General features: G+C 32.0%; 2 protein-coding genes across 2 annotated transcripts; one reads left to right on the top strand and one right to left on the bottom strand.

Annotated features, from left to right (window-relative positions):
* Positions 1-3,454: 3,454 nt before the first annotated feature.
* Positions 3,455-14,218, bottom strand: LOC125067474. The gene is made up of 8 exons (XM_047676123.1): positions 14,036-14,218; positions 10,798-13,838; positions 10,259-10,365; positions 9,864-10,069; positions 9,180-9,471; positions 8,028-8,165; positions 7,118-7,382; positions 3,455-6,768 (listed from the first exon to the last, which is right to left on the bottom strand). The coding sequence occupies exons 2-8, from the start codon at positions 13,621-13,623 to the stop codon at positions 6,262-6,264; spliced, it is 4,341 nt and encodes a 1,446-aa protein (XP_047532079.1). The 5' UTR covers positions 13,624-13,838; positions 14,036-14,218; the 3' UTR covers positions 3,455-6,261.
* Positions 14,219-14,750: 532 nt separating this feature from the next.
* Positions 14,751-17,693, top strand: LOC125067477 (ER membrane protein complex subunit 2-A-like). The gene is made up of 7 exons (XM_047676126.1): positions 14,751-14,919; positions 15,001-15,114; positions 15,451-15,601; positions 15,733-15,876; positions 16,442-16,598; positions 16,898-16,993; positions 17,087-17,693. The coding sequence occupies exons 1-7, from the start codon at positions 14,883-14,885 to the stop codon at positions 17,261-17,263; spliced, it is 876 nt and encodes a 291-aa protein (XP_047532082.1). The 5' UTR covers positions 14,751-14,882; the 3' UTR covers positions 17,264-17,693.
* Positions 17,694-18,375: the final 682 nt, after the last annotated feature.

Consider the following 18,375-nt stretch of genomic DNA (forward strand, 5'->3'; position numbering starts at 1 on the left):
ATGAAATTATTTCAAAATATATTTGGTTATAGTTAAAACTAAAATGTTTAGACACTTTTGAACCTTTCACTTGCCGACTTAAATATATCTTTATTAAAAGTAACTAACTATAGAAAAAGCTTATAAGTAGATTCATTTTATTATATTATTATTATTAGAAATAATTGTTAATTAATAGATCGTTTGAGCATTGTTAAACAAACTATGATTTTGATAAACATTTTTAGTTTTGTTCATACAACTAGGAACTATTAGAATGCATCGTCGTCTGCCTAGTATAGCTTATTGGGCTTCAGTTATACTAAAAAATTGTTTAGGTTGTTCTGTCATGTCTCGGTAGCTGCTCGAAGTTAGGGAGTGTTACACTTCCGAGCCTTCGCAAGCACGTCCTGGTGAAATCTCTCTAGTCTGTCAGAATACAGCTCCATCAAAACTGATGAGGAAACTAAGAAAATGATGTGTAGTTTCTGGAAATTATAGAGCACTATATAGCACGCTATTTCGCATTTGATAAGTATACATTATAATAATTACGTTACCAGTGAACTCTTTGTTCATTTAAAATGTTATATTTTGATCAAATTTTTGAAATTCAACATTCATACCCATAAGTTGTTTACATCTTAAACTCATACTGGACACATGTACACGTGTATCTACATTGTAGCTTTTAATGACATTAATCATTTTTATATCCAAGAAATCGTTATAGATATATTCTTTGGTAAAGTGAATGAAGCTTACGTAAAACAACAAACATTATCTCCATAATGTTTATATTTATTATTGCGATGTTTCCAATTTATAAACATCTGGACTTTTATGGAACACACTTAACGTGATTTATTACATCAATGTACTTCCATTCATATAAAAACAAAAGTTATAAGGTTACTTAAAAACCTAGCTGCCCGTCCCGACTTCCGTCTAGTAAAATAAGGATTTAATCTCTTACTATTTTTTTAATCAAGTAGTTATAAATATTCACCAACAAACCTAAAATATATCTAGATATTCCTAAAATATGCCACATATTAACCTAGTTTATAGCTTATGTCTATCTTGATACTATAAGTATATATGATCGTTGCATTACAATAGAATTTAAAATTTTTAAATAAAACCGCTATAAATAAACCAAACTTATGTAACAATAAGTAATGTATACATCAATAAATATTTAACATTTGGGTAACTTTAAAATGCCGTCAACAATTTTTATTTATAATTTAATTAATCAAATAATTTTAACTACTGATACAAAATAATACAAAATGACATGTATATAGATACTAACTATGAACAACAACAGTATGGAGCGTCATTTAAATGAAGTTATAACAATCTATTTTTGTACAGTTACGTCAAACTAAGTAAATAAAATTTACAAAGCAGAATGCCCATGAAAGTAAGTCGTTCAGTGTGGCGTTGTACGATCTCCAAAATACATCTTAATCCAAAGTTATTTTAGATGTTTATAATATAATCTATATAAACTTTATATAACCTATGAGCATCTAAAACAATGTTCTTATCAAATGGTAAAAGAATTTTTCAAATAGGTGCGGTTCCGTTCGCTTCGTTCCGTGCGGTGTGGTTCCGTTGTTTTCTTTCCGGAAGGTCACAAATACAAAATTCGCGTTCTTTCTTTATAACATTAATAATTAATATAGATAAAAAATAATTATACATAATACAGAAACATTAAACTAGAAAAATATAAACCACTAATTTTGATGTACCTAATAATAAATAAATAAATAAAATAAATAAATGTACCTAAAAATAAATACACTATGTAAGTAAGTCAAAAAGCCCATACCAGAAATTTCTAGAGGACTCAAGTTAAATTAGCTCTAATCCAAAAAATTAAAGTCTAAGATTTAGATATTTATCTCTTTGGCTCTAGTAATCTACTCGGGTTCCATTAGGGTAACGAGAAAATTAAATACCTACAACTTCCTAAAACATCAACAAAATTGTTCTTTTAACTAGATTGCAGATAAAATATAATTATAAATATTAGTATGACGTCACTTCAAATATTTTTAAACAATCGAACGCTGATAAAATACAAAAGTATAAAAATTATAGTTCAGTATGCTATGTCTATTAATTTTATTTATCAACTATGTTGGTACGCAATGAATTCGCAATTCTAGTTCGTACTACTTCAAAGATAAGTCATAAAACTCGATAACCCGTTTTAAAGTATCCCATGAATACTTAATGTATATAATGAATTAAAAATCACAATTGGTTGAAAAAATCAGCGGAAGGTTATCTTAAACAGATAGACACTTTAAATAGATGTTATGTACATGTCAATTTTAAAACATTCGCATAGAGGTCAGTAACCTGATGAGGTGATAAGTGATAAATACAGCGACGATAAATAAAATGAGGCTTTTACGATTGTTTTTGACAATTAAAAAAAAACAATCAGATGGTAAAAAGTCGAAATACGTTTATATTATAATGTTTTCTTAATGATCATTAGATTTCACTCGTACAAGAAGAAAAACGTTGTAAATACCCACCCACAGATAGTCATTATTTTACATTGTTGTTTCATACTCGGTATTGTTCTGGATTGAAGGGTGTGTGAGCTAGTGTAAACACTGGCACACGGAACAAAACATCTTAGTTCCTAAGGTTGGGTATTACCTTAAAACTGTCATTGTTTAGCTTTCACATTGACTTATAATAATTATACATTAACAATACTTACCTATATGTCCTCTATTGCAACCATAATAGGAGAAAAGCTAAATAAACAACATTTGACAGCAAATTGACGCGATATCATTGGTCGAGAGCTTGATTAGTCTACGATATTACTCACTATGGATTTGCGAAAAAATGGCATCTTATACTTCGACGAAACTGTTATCCGGATTTTGGAAGTAAAATTAAGTGTTTATAAGTAGTTAAGTGAAATAATGTTATATTTTAAATAAAAATAGTAGTGCACACTATTACCGAGTTATTAACAAATCGCATGAAATACGTAAATCTAACGTTTCTTTATCTTTATTCCTACTTCGATTGGAATATGCTATACATGTAGGTATTATGAAAGTTAACCAATGACGTCACATCACTCACTAGCGACGGCAACTGATATCGGCCCGTCATTCTGAAAAAAAAACAAAGGCGAAGCAAAAACACGTGCCGTCAAGCGAGATAAGTTATTCAATAAAGAATCGCCAGTCACTTCGTGCAATAAATGCATCCATTTATGGAGAGTACCTACCGAAAACATGTACCTATTGTTGTAACTGCAAACAGACATTGTAGTTTGTACATTTATAACTCTGATTCTTCATTGGGTTTTATATATAAAGTGCTGCCATGATAGCCTCTTTCCAAAGAATTTGTGTTAGATATTTTGGATTTTTTGGGAATAAAATTAAAATAACCACAAATTAGCTTACTTTTAATTTATTGCAGACACTAATCCAGTCCAGTAACCCCGCTGAACTGAGTTTTGGTGTACGACCCACGTGTTACAAAATAAAAGTACCTTACTTCGTATTTACAAATTATTTTAAAAATAAATAACCAATTTATTCTAATAACCGCAAAGAGTTCGCTTTAATTTGAAATCATTTGATAAAATATATCAATAAACGCTCGCATTATGTAAGTATACGATAAACGAAAAGCAACCGACGTGACTTTTATCAAATGCTTTCGAATAAAGACGTTGATTAAAGACTAAATTTTACTATAATAACAAAAAATCAAACTTTTGTTGTGTTAAGTTACGAGATCATTCATTTACGTTAAAAATACAGAAAATTAAAATACGATATCGCATGAACACAGCTGGTGTGATTCATTTACAAGACACACAACAATTTCAATGTATATAAAAATATTTGAAGGAACGCAGCCCCACGTATTTGTAAATATTACCAAACAACAGATCAATTTTATAATTATTGTTTATCCATGTATATAAAAAAAAATCAAAGAAACTAAAATATAAAAAAAAAAAACTTGAGAACATCTTATAATAACGGTGGAGGCTTGGTTCAGAAACAACAACAACAACTATCGGTCGGTGATTGCACATTTTTCTTATATTTTTCAGTGTGTAAATAAATACAAGCACAATATGGAAATTAAACTAATACAAAAAAATACACTTCATCGATAATCATTGTAATCACAGTAGAATTTATGACGGACCTTATGCGCTTACAATAAAGCTCATATTTTATTATTGTAACAAATATCATGAAAGTCGCCTTAAATATTTTATGGCAACAAATCTTACTAATATTGTAATTTATGAAAGAGTTTTTTAATTAATTATGTTTTTATAATAAATAAAATAAAACAGTTATATAAATTTTAAGATGTGCTCGCAATGTCTGCGCTGAGTGATGTATTACCGGTGGGATATCCTAAGATTATGTGTATTGCACAAAACATTGATTTTAATTTTTTTTGAATGTTCGTTACATACATAGCACATATCCATGGTTTCAAAACGAATACATATATTTGAGAATGACTATTAAGAGTTGCATTTTTATCGTTCAAAATCTTATTCCAAATTTCGCTTAGCACAGGCACATCTTAATCATTAGATAATTCATTAGGAAAAAAAAAATCATTAAACAAAATCACTTGTAATATATAAAAGTTTGTACCAACAATGTATAGATATTTTTTCCTGTCACAAAATTATTATAATTAAACTAATTAGGTTTTTATTACTTTGTAAAAATTATTAACCGTATCTTTAATGTCAAGTTTAATTGATAATTTGCGCTGTTCCTGCTGCAAGTATGCTATGTACATGGTCAGAAAAATGGTTGAAAAAAAGTATAATATTTTAATAAAAATTTCAACTTATGCGATGTGGAAGACATGCATTTTATGTTATTAAATTCATCAATTACCTAATAAAAAAATAAAGTTGAACTGTTAAAGTAAAAAATAAATAAAACTATAACTAGATTATTAATACAAATACTAAAATAGAAAAGAAGTTTTAATGTGACTGTCAATAGTGTGATTCATAGACATGGTCTATGATTAATTAGAATTGTCTTTGAGCAATTTATCTGTTAAATCGAGTATGTACACAGAAAAAAATCCTGTAGAGAAATGATATAATATTAATTTAATACACATTATATTATACTATGTTGCTTTTGATGTTAACTATTAATGAATAACAAGTTTTTTTAAAGTCAATTAACCTTATACTTATTTTGAATACCTTTCGCATGGCAAACCATCGCGTGAATAATATTTTAAACATTGATATGTATCTAGTTTATTAAAATTTTCTCACAGAATTTCCTTCAAATAACATTACTCGCCACTTAAAACTACCGTCGTATAATAGCAGATTATTGTTCTATTATATACGAAATTAAATTATTAAGCGGGGTACCTTTACCAAAATGCCCTTTTTAGTAAATTGACTAAAATACTTATTAAGAATATCGTAGTGTGACTGACCTTATTATATTAAAAACAATTTTTACATCTATTTACAAAAATTCATTAGTATTAGTTCACAACCTATTTAGATTTGAATGTTGAAAGCTAAATCTCAGCTTCCTTTAATATCCACCTCTTATTTTATATATTTTTTTTTTTCTCAGAGACAAAAACATCAAGTAACTAACCCGTTATTATCTCAAATATTAGGAACTTTTTCACTACTTGAAACCATATCTTATTAAAACATGTATGGTATTAGTTAAATATTAGGACAATCACTTTTTTATGTATTTTTTTCCTACAGTAAATAGTGTAACAGGTATCCAGAGTCACATTGTGCCGATTTGGAAAAAAAATCAACACAAGTATTTAAATATTATAAATAGTTTTAAAAATAAAATGCAATGTGCAAATAGTAACACAATAAAGTCTGTCACACAACAATATTTATTTAAGTATTGATTTTAACTGTAAAATGCTCTCTATATTCTCCTCATCATTTTACACAAACTTGGTCCTGTATTTACACAATATATTTAAATTTAACTAAATATTTACAATGCGGCGACTCTGTATCAAAACCTTTGTTAATGATGCTGTTTTTATATATTGTTGTTTAGACTTGAGTTTAAATTAATAGTGAATATTCATTGCACACAATCCAAGGAGTAGCAGAAATTTTGAGCAAATGGACCCATTTGCTGGACAGATAATTCTATATTACAAAATCTTGAGTACCATTAAAAAAATCTCTCAAGAGTCGCCTAGCCAGCGTATTTATAAATTTCATACTTACGCTTCAGTCGCAACTGGCTCCCTCGCGTGGTGTATCTTCACATGTTTATTATGATTGGACTTATTACTTGACGTTTTCCCACAAATATTACATGCGAAAGGCCTCGCCCCACTATGCACTTTCATATGTTCAGATAAATAATAACTCCTATGGAACGATTTACCACACTCGGGCACTTTACACACATACTTCTTAGCCATTTCGTGTTCTCGAACATGTCGTTGGCAGTTGTACTTCCTAATGAACTGGCAGCCGCAGTAGTTGCAGGTGTATGGACGAACAGACTTGTGCGCGTTCATGTGTGACACGTAATCGGATTGCCTGATGAATGCACCTTTACATAGCGTGCATTTGAAGGGTTTAGCCGACCGACTCAGGTGCGTCCAACGATGAAGTTTCAAGTTCCACTTGGTTGTGAATGCTTTGTTGCAGATGATGCAGTGGTATGGTTTCTTCCCACTGTGGGTCAGCAAGTGAGCACGTAAATTTGATCTAAGGTACATCTGAAAACGAAGATAGTAATGTTGTTAGTATAAAAATAATAAAATCAATATTTTTTTTAATAATTATTATTGCTTTATACATCAGCATTCAAAATATAATTTCGAATTAAAAAAAATAAAAGACTAGTACGAAATATCTCACTTATAGAGAATTATAAAAAGCTAAGCCATAACTTCCATAAGTTCCACTCACATAAAAAATATTTTCAACAAACTATGCTGGCTTCAATATTCGAAAATAATAATTGTTGACGAAAATACGTCATATGTATGTCATTCAGTTTAACTCTGTCCGGTCAAGCATAAAACAAATCTTACTACGCCGTCGATAAGTGAAATCGAGACGAACCTGTTTACAAACAGGGCAAGGCACATTCTCCATCCGGCCCTTCTCCGTGGCCTTGTCGGCGAGGAAGTACTCGTTGTGCGTGCGGCGCACGTGGCGCGTGAGCGAGGCGGCGTGCACGAACTTGTCGCTGCAGTACAGGCACGCCTTGGGCTTCTCGTCGTGCGTCTCCTTGTGCCACAGCAGCTTGGCGCGCGAGTGGAACACGGCCCCGCAGTGGCACACAAAGTCGCGTATCTTTGTCTTCTTCTTGAAATGGTGTCGGTCCCTGGGGAAAACAATCCATAATTATACTCACTCGATTACATTTTTTTGGATAACCCTAATAAATAAATGGCTATAATATTTGTTGGTGCTATTAATATAAAATAAATCAGTAATGTAACAAGGAATAAGTAGTATGATCATATTATTATTAATAAACACTCAATTTTTTTTTCTCAGTATAGTATATTACAGCTTCACATATGTATTACAAAGTGACATAATTAAAGTAAAACTTAAAGGGGCACAATGAGATTAAAAGTTCAAATTAAATGTTTAATGTTTCCATGTAAATGTTTTAACAAGAATTTTACTGATATTTCAACTTTGTCATGCTGAGTGGCAACAGCTCTTTTTGTATATGAAAATGAAATGCAGGGTCGGGTATACTCACCAAAAGTAAAATACTATTAAAAGGCAAGATTCCTAAAACCGACATCTTTGAGTTTTATATTTATAATAACCAATAATGTACGCTGAAATTGTGTCATTATATTAACTTAAAGTGACATAATGTAGATTTTCATCGCAAACTTCAGTTAAAAAAGCACAAGATTATATATATAGCTGCCTTGAATGTCTCGTGCGAGAGTATCACTTCTATTATTAGTTTTGTTTTATTATTCTTAAGAGCCATTAGTCGTGTTACCTGTGCTGCACCATGTTGGAGTACCGTCGGAAGGTGTCGTCGCAGATGGTGCACTTGACGGGCGTCCGGCCGGTGTGCACGTTGTGGTGCTCCGACAGCTTCTGACGTGTTATGAAACGTTTCTCGCATATCTCACATCTGCAAATCAACCAAAAAATAATGTGAATAAGTGTTAATTCCTAGATAAATTTAATCTGTACTATATTATACTAGCTACCCGGTTTCGCACGGGTAAAATAAGTGTCTACACAAAACTTTTCGATTAAAGATCAAACTTTAAATGTTTTTTCCACCTAGGAATGTTATAATTCTCGACTTTTCTCTCATATTACATTATTATCATAATATTTTCTTTCCTCTAGAATCATCCTGTTTATTGATGATGAAATCTGTATTAAAATCCGTTGCGTAGTTCAAAAGATCTAAACGTACAGACGAGAGGGGGGAAAGCAACTTTAATTTATATTATGCAGAGATGAACATCATTACAGTATAACCACCACCAAAACGCATAATGATCACTAAAATAATATAGATCTAGCAATAGATCGTACATAAACACTCTATTCCAATAAATGTGAGATTTTTGGACATCTGACGGTATTGTATAACATTTCACCAGAATCATCTTAAGTTGTTATTTACTATAAATTCTTACAATGTAAGGTATTAGTCGGTCAGAAAATAAAAAAAAGCTTTGAAATGTTTAGTAAAATTAATAGTTAGTTGTGTAGTCACGAGCAGAAGTATGTAGTCGTTATTCGAATTCTCTACAATCCTTTTTATTACAGTAAACAAAAAACAAAATAAAAATTAATTGTGTTTTTACTTATACAGTGGCAACTATACATTTTGAATGACATTACCGCAAATTATTAAATATACTGAAATATCACCCCAGTATTCATGTTTTAATATTTCAACGCTTAAAAGATTCCGGCAAAATTTCGAATTAACCACGAACAATTATAAAATAAAACAGAAACGCTTCGAATAATTAATATGACATTGCGAAGTTTTAGCATCGAATGTACAATATTGTTTATTTTCCTCGATTAACGACCTAGGGCAATGAAACGGTCAATGCACTGGGACAATGACATCTAAACATACACCAAAGAGCCTTGAAATCGACGTACATGCGCAACTCACTTATAGTTCTTTATTCCTAAGTGCGTTTTCACGTGCAACGCTAGGTTTGCTCTTTTGAAGAAACACTTCCCGCACGTGAGACACTCCAGCGGGTGTATCTTGAGATGGGCGTGGAAGGCCGCGTCGGTGACCTGGTCGACCTTGCACGTCGGACACACGTAATCTTTTCGTCTCTTTTTCGTTTCCTGCTTTATGAAACCTTCGATTTGAGGCTTAGCTTCACTCATCGCGTTGTAAACTTGTAACATTGTCGAAGCCATCGTCTCCTTTGTATCCAATGACAATAGATTGCCTGAAATTGATTTTTTTTTTGTTATTTATTTAATTCACAATATAAACATTTTTTATATTTCGAATAAATATTAAAATTTTTAATAATAATAAAACTTTTGATTTCGTTGTTCTCGTGGGTATTCTATACAAAAGGTAAAACTAAATACACGAGTTAAAAACGAGTTTTAAGAGATAAGACTAATTTATGCAATCTTCTTACATTATTTAACAAAAAAGTTTTAACACAACCGACATCTTATAACATCTGCCTCTGAACCTCTAAGCTGTTTTATTTTAAACAAACCAAAATAAATATTATAAATGTATTTTTCAAACTAAATACCAAGATCATTATAATAAAAATGATTAAAATTTACATGATCACATTATAACAAAAGTATAACTCTGTACCTGCCAGCACATGTTCGTCCGGTTTCTCCTCCTTCTTGATGGCGCGGGCGGTCATGAGGCGGCTGTAGGAGGTCTTGACGCTGGAGCACGTGGGCAGCGCGTGCGCCAGCGCCTTGTGCGCGCGCAGCTCCTTCAGCGACGGGAACTTCACGCCGCACTGAGCGCAATTGTACGTTCTTGCCTTTGAAAAGTGCAGTTCTTCTTCACTGGAATATGTAAAAATAATAATGTAATTAAAATTTTTAATTAACCGATTAGAATCATTTCGATGATTTTTGCATATGGTACAAATATACTACGTTAAAGTAATTTAATTATATGTATTAATTATAATAACAAAATGGAAGTATTTTATATATGAATTGAATTTTATATGAAATGTGTTGTTAACATACATAACATTTTCTGTTTTTTCGTTAGCATCTATGTCGGACCCATCTGAAACCCAACTCTCTCGCGCCATTAGATCGTAGGGCTCTGCCGGAGGTACTCCCGAATACATCTAAAATAAATTGGAAAATTAACATGACATGATCTTATAATATACTGTATAATATACTATAGTAGAAAGCAACAAAAATTTAATATACTAAATAGATACATTCAATTTTAAGTTCTGTTCAACGTGTCCTATTTATGTTCTTTATTATTTGAAACGCTATTATTATTTTTTTATAAAAAAGTTTAAAAAAAAACAAAACTACAAAAACACAAATGTGATACTTAATATTTTTTTCTACCTCAGCAAATTGACTATCTTTGTATGAAGTGGAATTCACTTATTTACACAATCGAGAACAAGACCTTGACACACAAACCGCGATTTCGTAGCTAATTGTATAATTATTATTAACCTCTTACAACTGCATATAAATTATGAGTAATTTCATTGAAAATGCCACAATAATAATAATAATAATAGAAAATAATTTACCCCACTCCAAGGTGATTCCATGTCTCCGTTGCTTTCTTGCCCGCTGAGTTCTCCACGAGGCGGCATCCTCTCATCGGCACAGATATTCAAAGTCGGTTCGCCGTCACTTCTACTCTCACTCAACACGTCGGCCTTGCTGTCCCCTTCGCACCTGTCACCGTCTATATGCTCCCCCGACGCTCCCATATCTGAATAGTCCATCCCGTTGCTTTCAGCTATTTTATAACTCTCGTGTATGAAATTTGGTAAAACAAATTCACTTTCCTTCTGCGATGATTCACCCCAAATATACATTCCCTCTTTTGCGTTGTCCTTGGCGTAATTCGATTCTTTTTCAGCATCGAACGCTTCAACGCGATCTGGGGTAAAGTAGTCTGCGTAAATATTATCTCCAAAGTAGTTTTCATTCATCATCGATACAAATTGCTTATTTTTCGATGCAGCTTCTAAATCTAGTAACTCTCTGTGATTCGAATCGTCATCAAATTCGCCCGCCATATTGCCATAATTGACCACATTTATTGGCCTGAGGGTTTCCATCGGTGCAAGATCTGTGGATCTATCACCTCCATTGCTAAATTCGTTCGAATTTATTTCTTCTTTCACAACTGTAGTAGTATATTGAGAGGGATTTACATTTGATGGAGTGACTGGCTCAATGTCCATCGACTGCACCTCAGTGTTGGCATCAAACTCACTGCGATCGTCATTACTATTTTCAATTTTCTCTATTGAGACAGTTTGCAATTTACCCTTGTTTTCACATTTTTCAGGTTGGTGCGTTTTAGTCACTGCAAAGTTTTCTAATAGCTTACACGTAGACGACGAGGCTCTAGGTTCCCGATCACCAGGTTTAATATTGATCTGTGAAGATACTTTTGAGTTCTTTATTTGCAAATGTTTTTTTTGCTTTTTCACGAAAATATTATTAAGTTTTAGAGGGTTATGTTTTGGTGATTTAGTTGGTAATTTCTTTTCAATACTAATATTCTTTGCCAAGCTTTGGTATTTTTTACTACTTTCTGGTTTAGGGGATAGTATGACAAGTCTATCATTGGAATTATCCCCATGGTCAGATAATTCACTACATGGAGATATAGACGGCTTTTCATTACAAATGAGATCAGGAACTGGACAACTGTCTGAAAACTCTGTATCAAGTTTATTCTCTACAACTGTTGATTTTAAAGTACTTTCCTTGTGTGCATTGTTAGAATGTTTTAGCACAGAAAATGCACTTGAAATTAAACTTTCACCAGCATTAGATGGTTGAGTACATTTATCAGATAATCTAGGATTATTATCGTCTAAATCTGGTAGAATTTTCTCTGGAGTAATAGAACGTTCCAGATAGTCCGAATCAGTTGAACCTGTCAAGTCCATAACAGTATTTAGCATATTTTTGTGATGCTGTACAGGAACCTCTACCTTAATATTACTAAGAATTTTCAGACCTTTACTAGGCCCAGGGGATTCAATAGCAGATTCTGACTTTTCTTGCTCAATCATTTTATTTACTGGATTATCATTCTGTTGAGGCAGTGGGTTCTGACTTGTATCATTTATTGGTTCGCCCGATAACATTGGGCTTACTTCAATAATTAGAGTTTTATTACCATCAGTTATTACGTTTGACCCAGTTTTATCTGGCACATTTTGCATAAATGGTACATTTTCATTGAACATAGGAGCACATGGCTTTGATAATATATGTTGTGGTGTTGTATACATACAGGAAGTATTACCAAACTGATCAACAACCATAACATTTTGGTACATTGAACTGCTCTGAGCAACATTTGTAACATTCTCAGGACCACCAAGTACTGCCGGCATGCTCGAGATGAATGGTTTACCATCTATATTATGAACCATCTCCCTATAAATTATTTGTGAGTTTTGAGTGACTACTGTTGTTCCTGGGGTAAAAGCTCCCGGGTGATTCATTTGATTGAATTGGTTGTTTAATGGTGGTGCCATTAATTTTGGATCTAATAATTGGCTAGTAGGTAAATTTCCAGTCATAATCATGTTATTTTGTAGATTCTTCTGAACAAATGGAGTTGCAGCCGGCATCATCACATGCATTGGCTTAACTCCTGAAGGTATGTATTGCATTCCAGCCACATTCGTTTTAACAAGCAGGTTTCCTTGTTTAGGTAAGATTTTAACATAGTCATTCCCCCTTCTAGGTACTGTTGGCATCATAGTCGTAGGCAGCTTGACACCTGATCCCATTACAGGCATATTGTATGCAAACACATTTGAATTATCTAACTGTGCATTGTACTCTGAGCTACGAGAAAATTTAATTTCTGGGTCTTCCTGTTGTTCTGGATAGTAAGGATACTGTTGATCGAAATCTGATACTAAGGACTGACAATTTGAAGTAAAAGTTTGCTGTGTTTTATCTGATTTCACTGTATAAGAGTCAGAGCACTGACTTGAAACATTGTTAGATATATGGTTGTCAAATGAAATATTCCCAATCCTGAGATCTGGTGTGGGATTTCTTGAGATTGTCGAGAGTGGAGTCGACTTAGTTCTACTTGGAGTCCTTCTCCAGTACCTTTCATTATCACTATTTCGATGAGAATTGGCCCATCGTCCACTATCGTCAGTTGCTGGTGTCCGTGACCTGCTTCTAAATGACCTCTCTGAGTTTAATGGAGTAGGTGTCCTGCTTCCAAAATTAGTACTTTTAGCTGATAAAGTACACAATGCTTTAATTACTTGATCTTTTGGATGTGTGTCCAAATGTGACTCTAAGGTCATTCCACTGTGTAGGTACAGTGTACACACAGGGCATTGCACTCTTTGATCCATGTTTATTTTCTATATAATAAAAATATATACAAAAAAACGCGTCGCGCAGGTTGACCCTGGCGAGGCGTGAAACGTTATATCGTCCAATGCGCACTCAGACCGAAGCACCACTCTGCACGGCGCCCTTCAGTCCCGTCACGCGCATATCTACTATACACACGTAAGGCAAATGGCCCACAACACATATCTTCACTATAACTCGTCTCCTTATCGATCTGTAGGAAAAAATAAAGCTACGTCAATGTAAAATTAACCAATTCGCATAACCAAATATCAAAAACTCGTTCAACGCACAGCCACGGAACAAAAGAAAACAAAAATCCGAGATAAAGGCCATTGATACATAAAAAAGTCGAATGCGAGAAGAAAGAATTGAATATATTTGTAATGTTAACATAATAACCGACCTTACCTTTTTATAAAGTATGTCATATATCGTCCATAGCATGGACGTCTCTCAAATTGATTATTTTATTAGTTACGACTACGCTAATTCTAAAAATATTTCCAAATAGTCAGACATATTGTGATATTGCAGACGTCTCGATCACAGGTTCACATCACATCACCACAGAATGCTCATGGCTCACACACAAACTTGTACATTCCGGTCTACGTAAAACTAAAGCCTACAGATTATCTTTTTATTTAATTTATATAGTCCCACTCACAAGTAGACCATTCGAACCTACTTGAAGAACAATTGATATGTAAACGATCAATGTCATATGCGTGAAACGAAGCTATTTATAAGTGTCAATAAACTATAAAGCATGGTCTATATCATAAAAAATCCATACCTTGAAGTTTATCATTCAATTGTATTATTAAATTATTTGGGATATTATAAAATATGGAAAAAAAAATTACGTCTTGTTAATGCCCTATTCCAAAATTCTACATATATTTTGTAAATTGAGTCGGTGAATATAAATTACAATAATTTTTGAATAAGCGAATACATGAGACTTTACACTATAAATTATGAAGAGCATTATTTTATTTTGGAATAAAAATAAAAATATTCAGGTGATTTATGTAGTTCACATTTGTACACGTTATATGTTTAATCTATATCAGATTCATGTAGCTTCTGTATCAGACGTTGGCAATTGGCATTTCATTATTTGTCAAATTAATGACAGGAAACTATCAAAGTTAAAATCACTATAAAATCGTGTTCAGTGTTACTGTAATTAGAGTTATCTAAATAAACTTTAATATTACCATTCTTAGAAGTTATAATTTAAATTTAAAAAATGTCTTTTAATAATTATGACGAACTCAGTCACACTGGTATGCAGTTCAATTAAATAAAATAAAATTTGATTACCTTTTTGTGTATTATTAAATTGTATTTTATTTTCATTATTTTAGAAATATTCGATTTGCTTAGACAATGGCGTGAAAACAACGAAAGACGAAGCGAAGACGTATTATATTTTTCCGAAGTTATTGTTGAGGATCCACTTCACAAGTTGGGTAGTGAGAGTAAGTAATAATACATGTAATTGCTTATATTTTATAAAAAGTAGGTAGGTGGTCTGGCAAATGAACCACTTGACGGTAAGTGGTCACCACTTCCCATAGATACTAGCACTGTAAATAGCCATACATAACCAATGCCCCACTAACTTTGGGAACTGAGATATTTTGTCCCTTTTGCTTGTAGTTACACACACATCAAAGCAGAACATATGAAGTATTGTTGTATAATAATAATAATAATTACCTATGAGTACAAGTATCATAATAAGAATTAATTTCTATTTGGTAAGTTCTTACTTTGCAATTCTTTATAAATAGACAATAATGTTTATTTCACAGAATATGTTGTAATGGAGCAAGTCATCTATGCAGCTTTGGACTGCCACTACTACACTATAGCTAAATTATGGATAATGATGCTGTCGGAGGAGTTTCCAGGCAGCTTGCGAGTTTTAAGATATAAAGCAGCATGCTTGGAAGCTGAAGAGAAGTAAGTTTCTTTCAATATATCTTTGAGATAATTGCATTTAAAATTTCAAATAATTGAAACAGATGAAACTATTTTTGCTCACATAATAATATGTTGTTTTTAGTTAAATTGCTAATAAAACTACATTTCAGGTATGAAGAAGCAATGGAAGTTTTAGATAGTATTATAAAGGCAGATGAAACAAATTCTGCAGCTCGCAAACGACGTGTGGCTATATTGAAAGCTCAAGGTCTCATCCAGGAGGCTATTAAGGAACTGGTTGATTATTTAAAAAAGTTAGTAATATTTATCTTTTAAAACATTTAGTTCTAAATATATCAGTATTTCTGCTATTTTGAATTAATTAAATACATCTTGGGTTTACTCATATGTGTGCACACTTATTATACATAAAGTAATAACTGGCAAACAATAGTAAAAATGTCACATTTTAAAAAAAATACTGATATTTTTATTTACCTATTCAATTAAGCTAAAAGCTTGTGCTACAAGTGGGGACAATAATAGCCTAAGGGGTCAGGATTAAACCTTTGACTTATTACATCACTAGGCAGCCCATAAACCATTGCTCTATTGACACTTTAATAACTAACCTTGAAAAATATTATTAGTACCAGATTTCACATGTCTTAAATTCAAATTCCTTTATTTAATATAGATTACTTTAATTTCATTATTTTTTACCATTTTTAATATGATAAAATATGAGATTGTTTTATTCCCAAGGTATGCTATCATTTTATAATTTGTATTTAAATTAACAATTATATCTGTCAAATCAGATACCATAACAAGTTTAGCTTGAAAGTAATTTTACTTAGCATTGAAATTTTATTTAAGGTTTATGTCAGATATGGAGGCGTGGCAAGAGCTCTCAGAGTTGTACTTGCAAGTTCAAGAGTACTCCAAAGCAGCCTTTTGTGCTGAAGAATTGATACTGCATCAACCACATAATCACTTGATGCACCAACGCCTTGCTGATATACGTTACACTATGGTATGTATGGCAATGTTCCTATATTTACTAAAAAGAAAATTTACTAGCTCATTTCAATGTGTGTTAAGATGAGATCACTATAAACACGTACAGTGTCATTGATAAATAAGTGCACCATTTGAATCAAACACACAGAACACATTAGGCTATTGGTTGAGTGTCTTTGTTGCAACTATATTTTCCTGCATTATAAATACATATAACACTATTCCATAGTTATGTTACTTTTTTATATTTATGATATTAGTCTAAATCTGTTCAAAGTTGGTATACATCAAATGCACTTCATTTAATTCCAGGGTGGTGTAGACAACCTGGAACTGGCCAAGTCATATTACTGTCAAGCACTTAAACTGAACCCTGATAACATGAGAGCACTGCTTGGATTATTCTTGGTGAGTGAAAGAGATCTATTGTCATCTGCTGTTTATTGTATATAAGTAAAGTGTAATGACTTGGACCTGACAATAATACTTTAATATCCTCAGGTGACCAATACCCTTCTGAGCCACTACAAGTCATCGGGCAGCGCGAAACGCAAGGAAGCGTTCAAGCTCTCCCAGTGGGCTCAATCGGAAGCTACAAAGATACAACGCAAAGCACAGCCGCCGCCCACTATACCAGCCTTGACCAATATGATGCTGTCGCTAGCTGTGACTGATTAAAATGTATTAGAAAATATATATTTATATAAAAATAATTAAGGTATTTAGTGTTTATATACTTGTAGCATTTGTATAGTTAATGGTTTTAATTTTTCTTTCACATGTTATGTTACTGGCAAAAAGAGATAGAGAATGTTTATTTATTAGTAAGGTCATAAGTATATGTATTGTATTGTGGTTCTTTTAAGACAGATATGGGGATTTTCAGCATCCAATATGATGGTATATTTAATAAATAACAATACCCAAATTCATGCTTGGTGGGTTGGTACAAATTGAAGAATTCAATTATCTGTAATATTCAAGAGTTTATTTATTATACGAAAGAAATGTTAAATTTAATTTAGGCATAAATATGAATGTGTAATTAAATTTACATTTTTGTTTTCATATATTGTAATGTCATCAAGTCAACTAAATAAATTTAAATAGTAAGTCATTATTTTAACAATTTATTCACTATAATAAACTATTTTGAGTCCTAATGGAAAAAATAATGAATAAAAATACGAATATACCTAATACCAAAAATAATTGATAAAAGACATAATTATTTAATCCAATCACAGGAGTGAACACAAATAAAGTACTTTGACATTGATTTGACATGACATCATTGGTCATAATTTTAAATAATCTGGTGTTAATTATTGTGGATTTGTATGTGAGTTGGTGTCGGAAATTTGGAAGTAGTTAAGTGGAATAGTGTTATATTATAAATAAATATATATTAATCAAAAACTAATTTTAGTGTATATTATACCAGAGCTGTTGGCTAAATCGTTCAATATAAATATTATATGTAAAGCTGGAATATTTGTTATTCTAAATATAAACTTTCTTTACATGGAATAGGCCACGCCTACTTTTCTTATCTTATTGTTCCATAATAACTACATGAAACTTATAATTTGGTCATTCACTCAATTTTTTTTTCCGTATCTACGGACGACTCCGCGTCGATTGATACGTTAAGTGTAATCTTTACGTGATGTCAAAGTATATATATAAAATAAAGTCCTCCCGTGTCTGTACGAGTTTTTAGTAATGGACGGAGATTCGTGAGATAATAGATTAGGTGTATAATATGATGAAGCTGTCATAAATAATAA

The sequence above is a fragment of the Vanessa atalanta genome, chromosome 11 (genome assembly GCF_905147765.1).
Source record: "Vanessa atalanta chromosome 11, ilVanAtal1.2, whole genome shotgun sequence".
NCBI classification, from domain to species: domain Eukaryota; kingdom Metazoa; phylum Arthropoda; class Insecta; order Lepidoptera; family Nymphalidae; genus Vanessa; species Vanessa atalanta.

Bases quoted from the DNA above. Each gene is read 5' to 3' on its own strand.
- LOC125067474 (XM_047676123.1), bottom strand. From the start codon at position 13,623: ATGGATCAAAGAGTGCAATGCCCTGTGTGTACACTGTACCTACACAGT. The intron at 9,472-9,863 runs GTACAGAGTTAT...AATCAATTTCAG, and splicing joins GGACGAACATGTGCTGGCAG to GCAATCTATTGTCATTGGAT. The intron at 8,166-9,179 runs GTGAGTTGCGCA...GTTGATTTGCAG, and splicing joins TTAGGAATAAAGAACTATAA to ATGTGAGATATGCGAGAAAC.
- LOC125067477 (XM_047676126.1), top strand. From the start codon at position 14,883: ATGTCTTTTAATAATTATGACGAACTCAGTCACACTG. The intron at 15,115-15,450 runs GTAAGTAATAAT...TTTATTTCACAG, and splicing joins TCACAAGTTGGGTAGTGAGA to AATATGTTGTAATGGAGCAA. The intron at 15,602-15,732 runs GTAAGTTTCTTT...ACTACATTTCAG, and splicing joins TGCTTGGAAGCTGAAGAGAA to GTATGAAGAAGCAATGGAAG.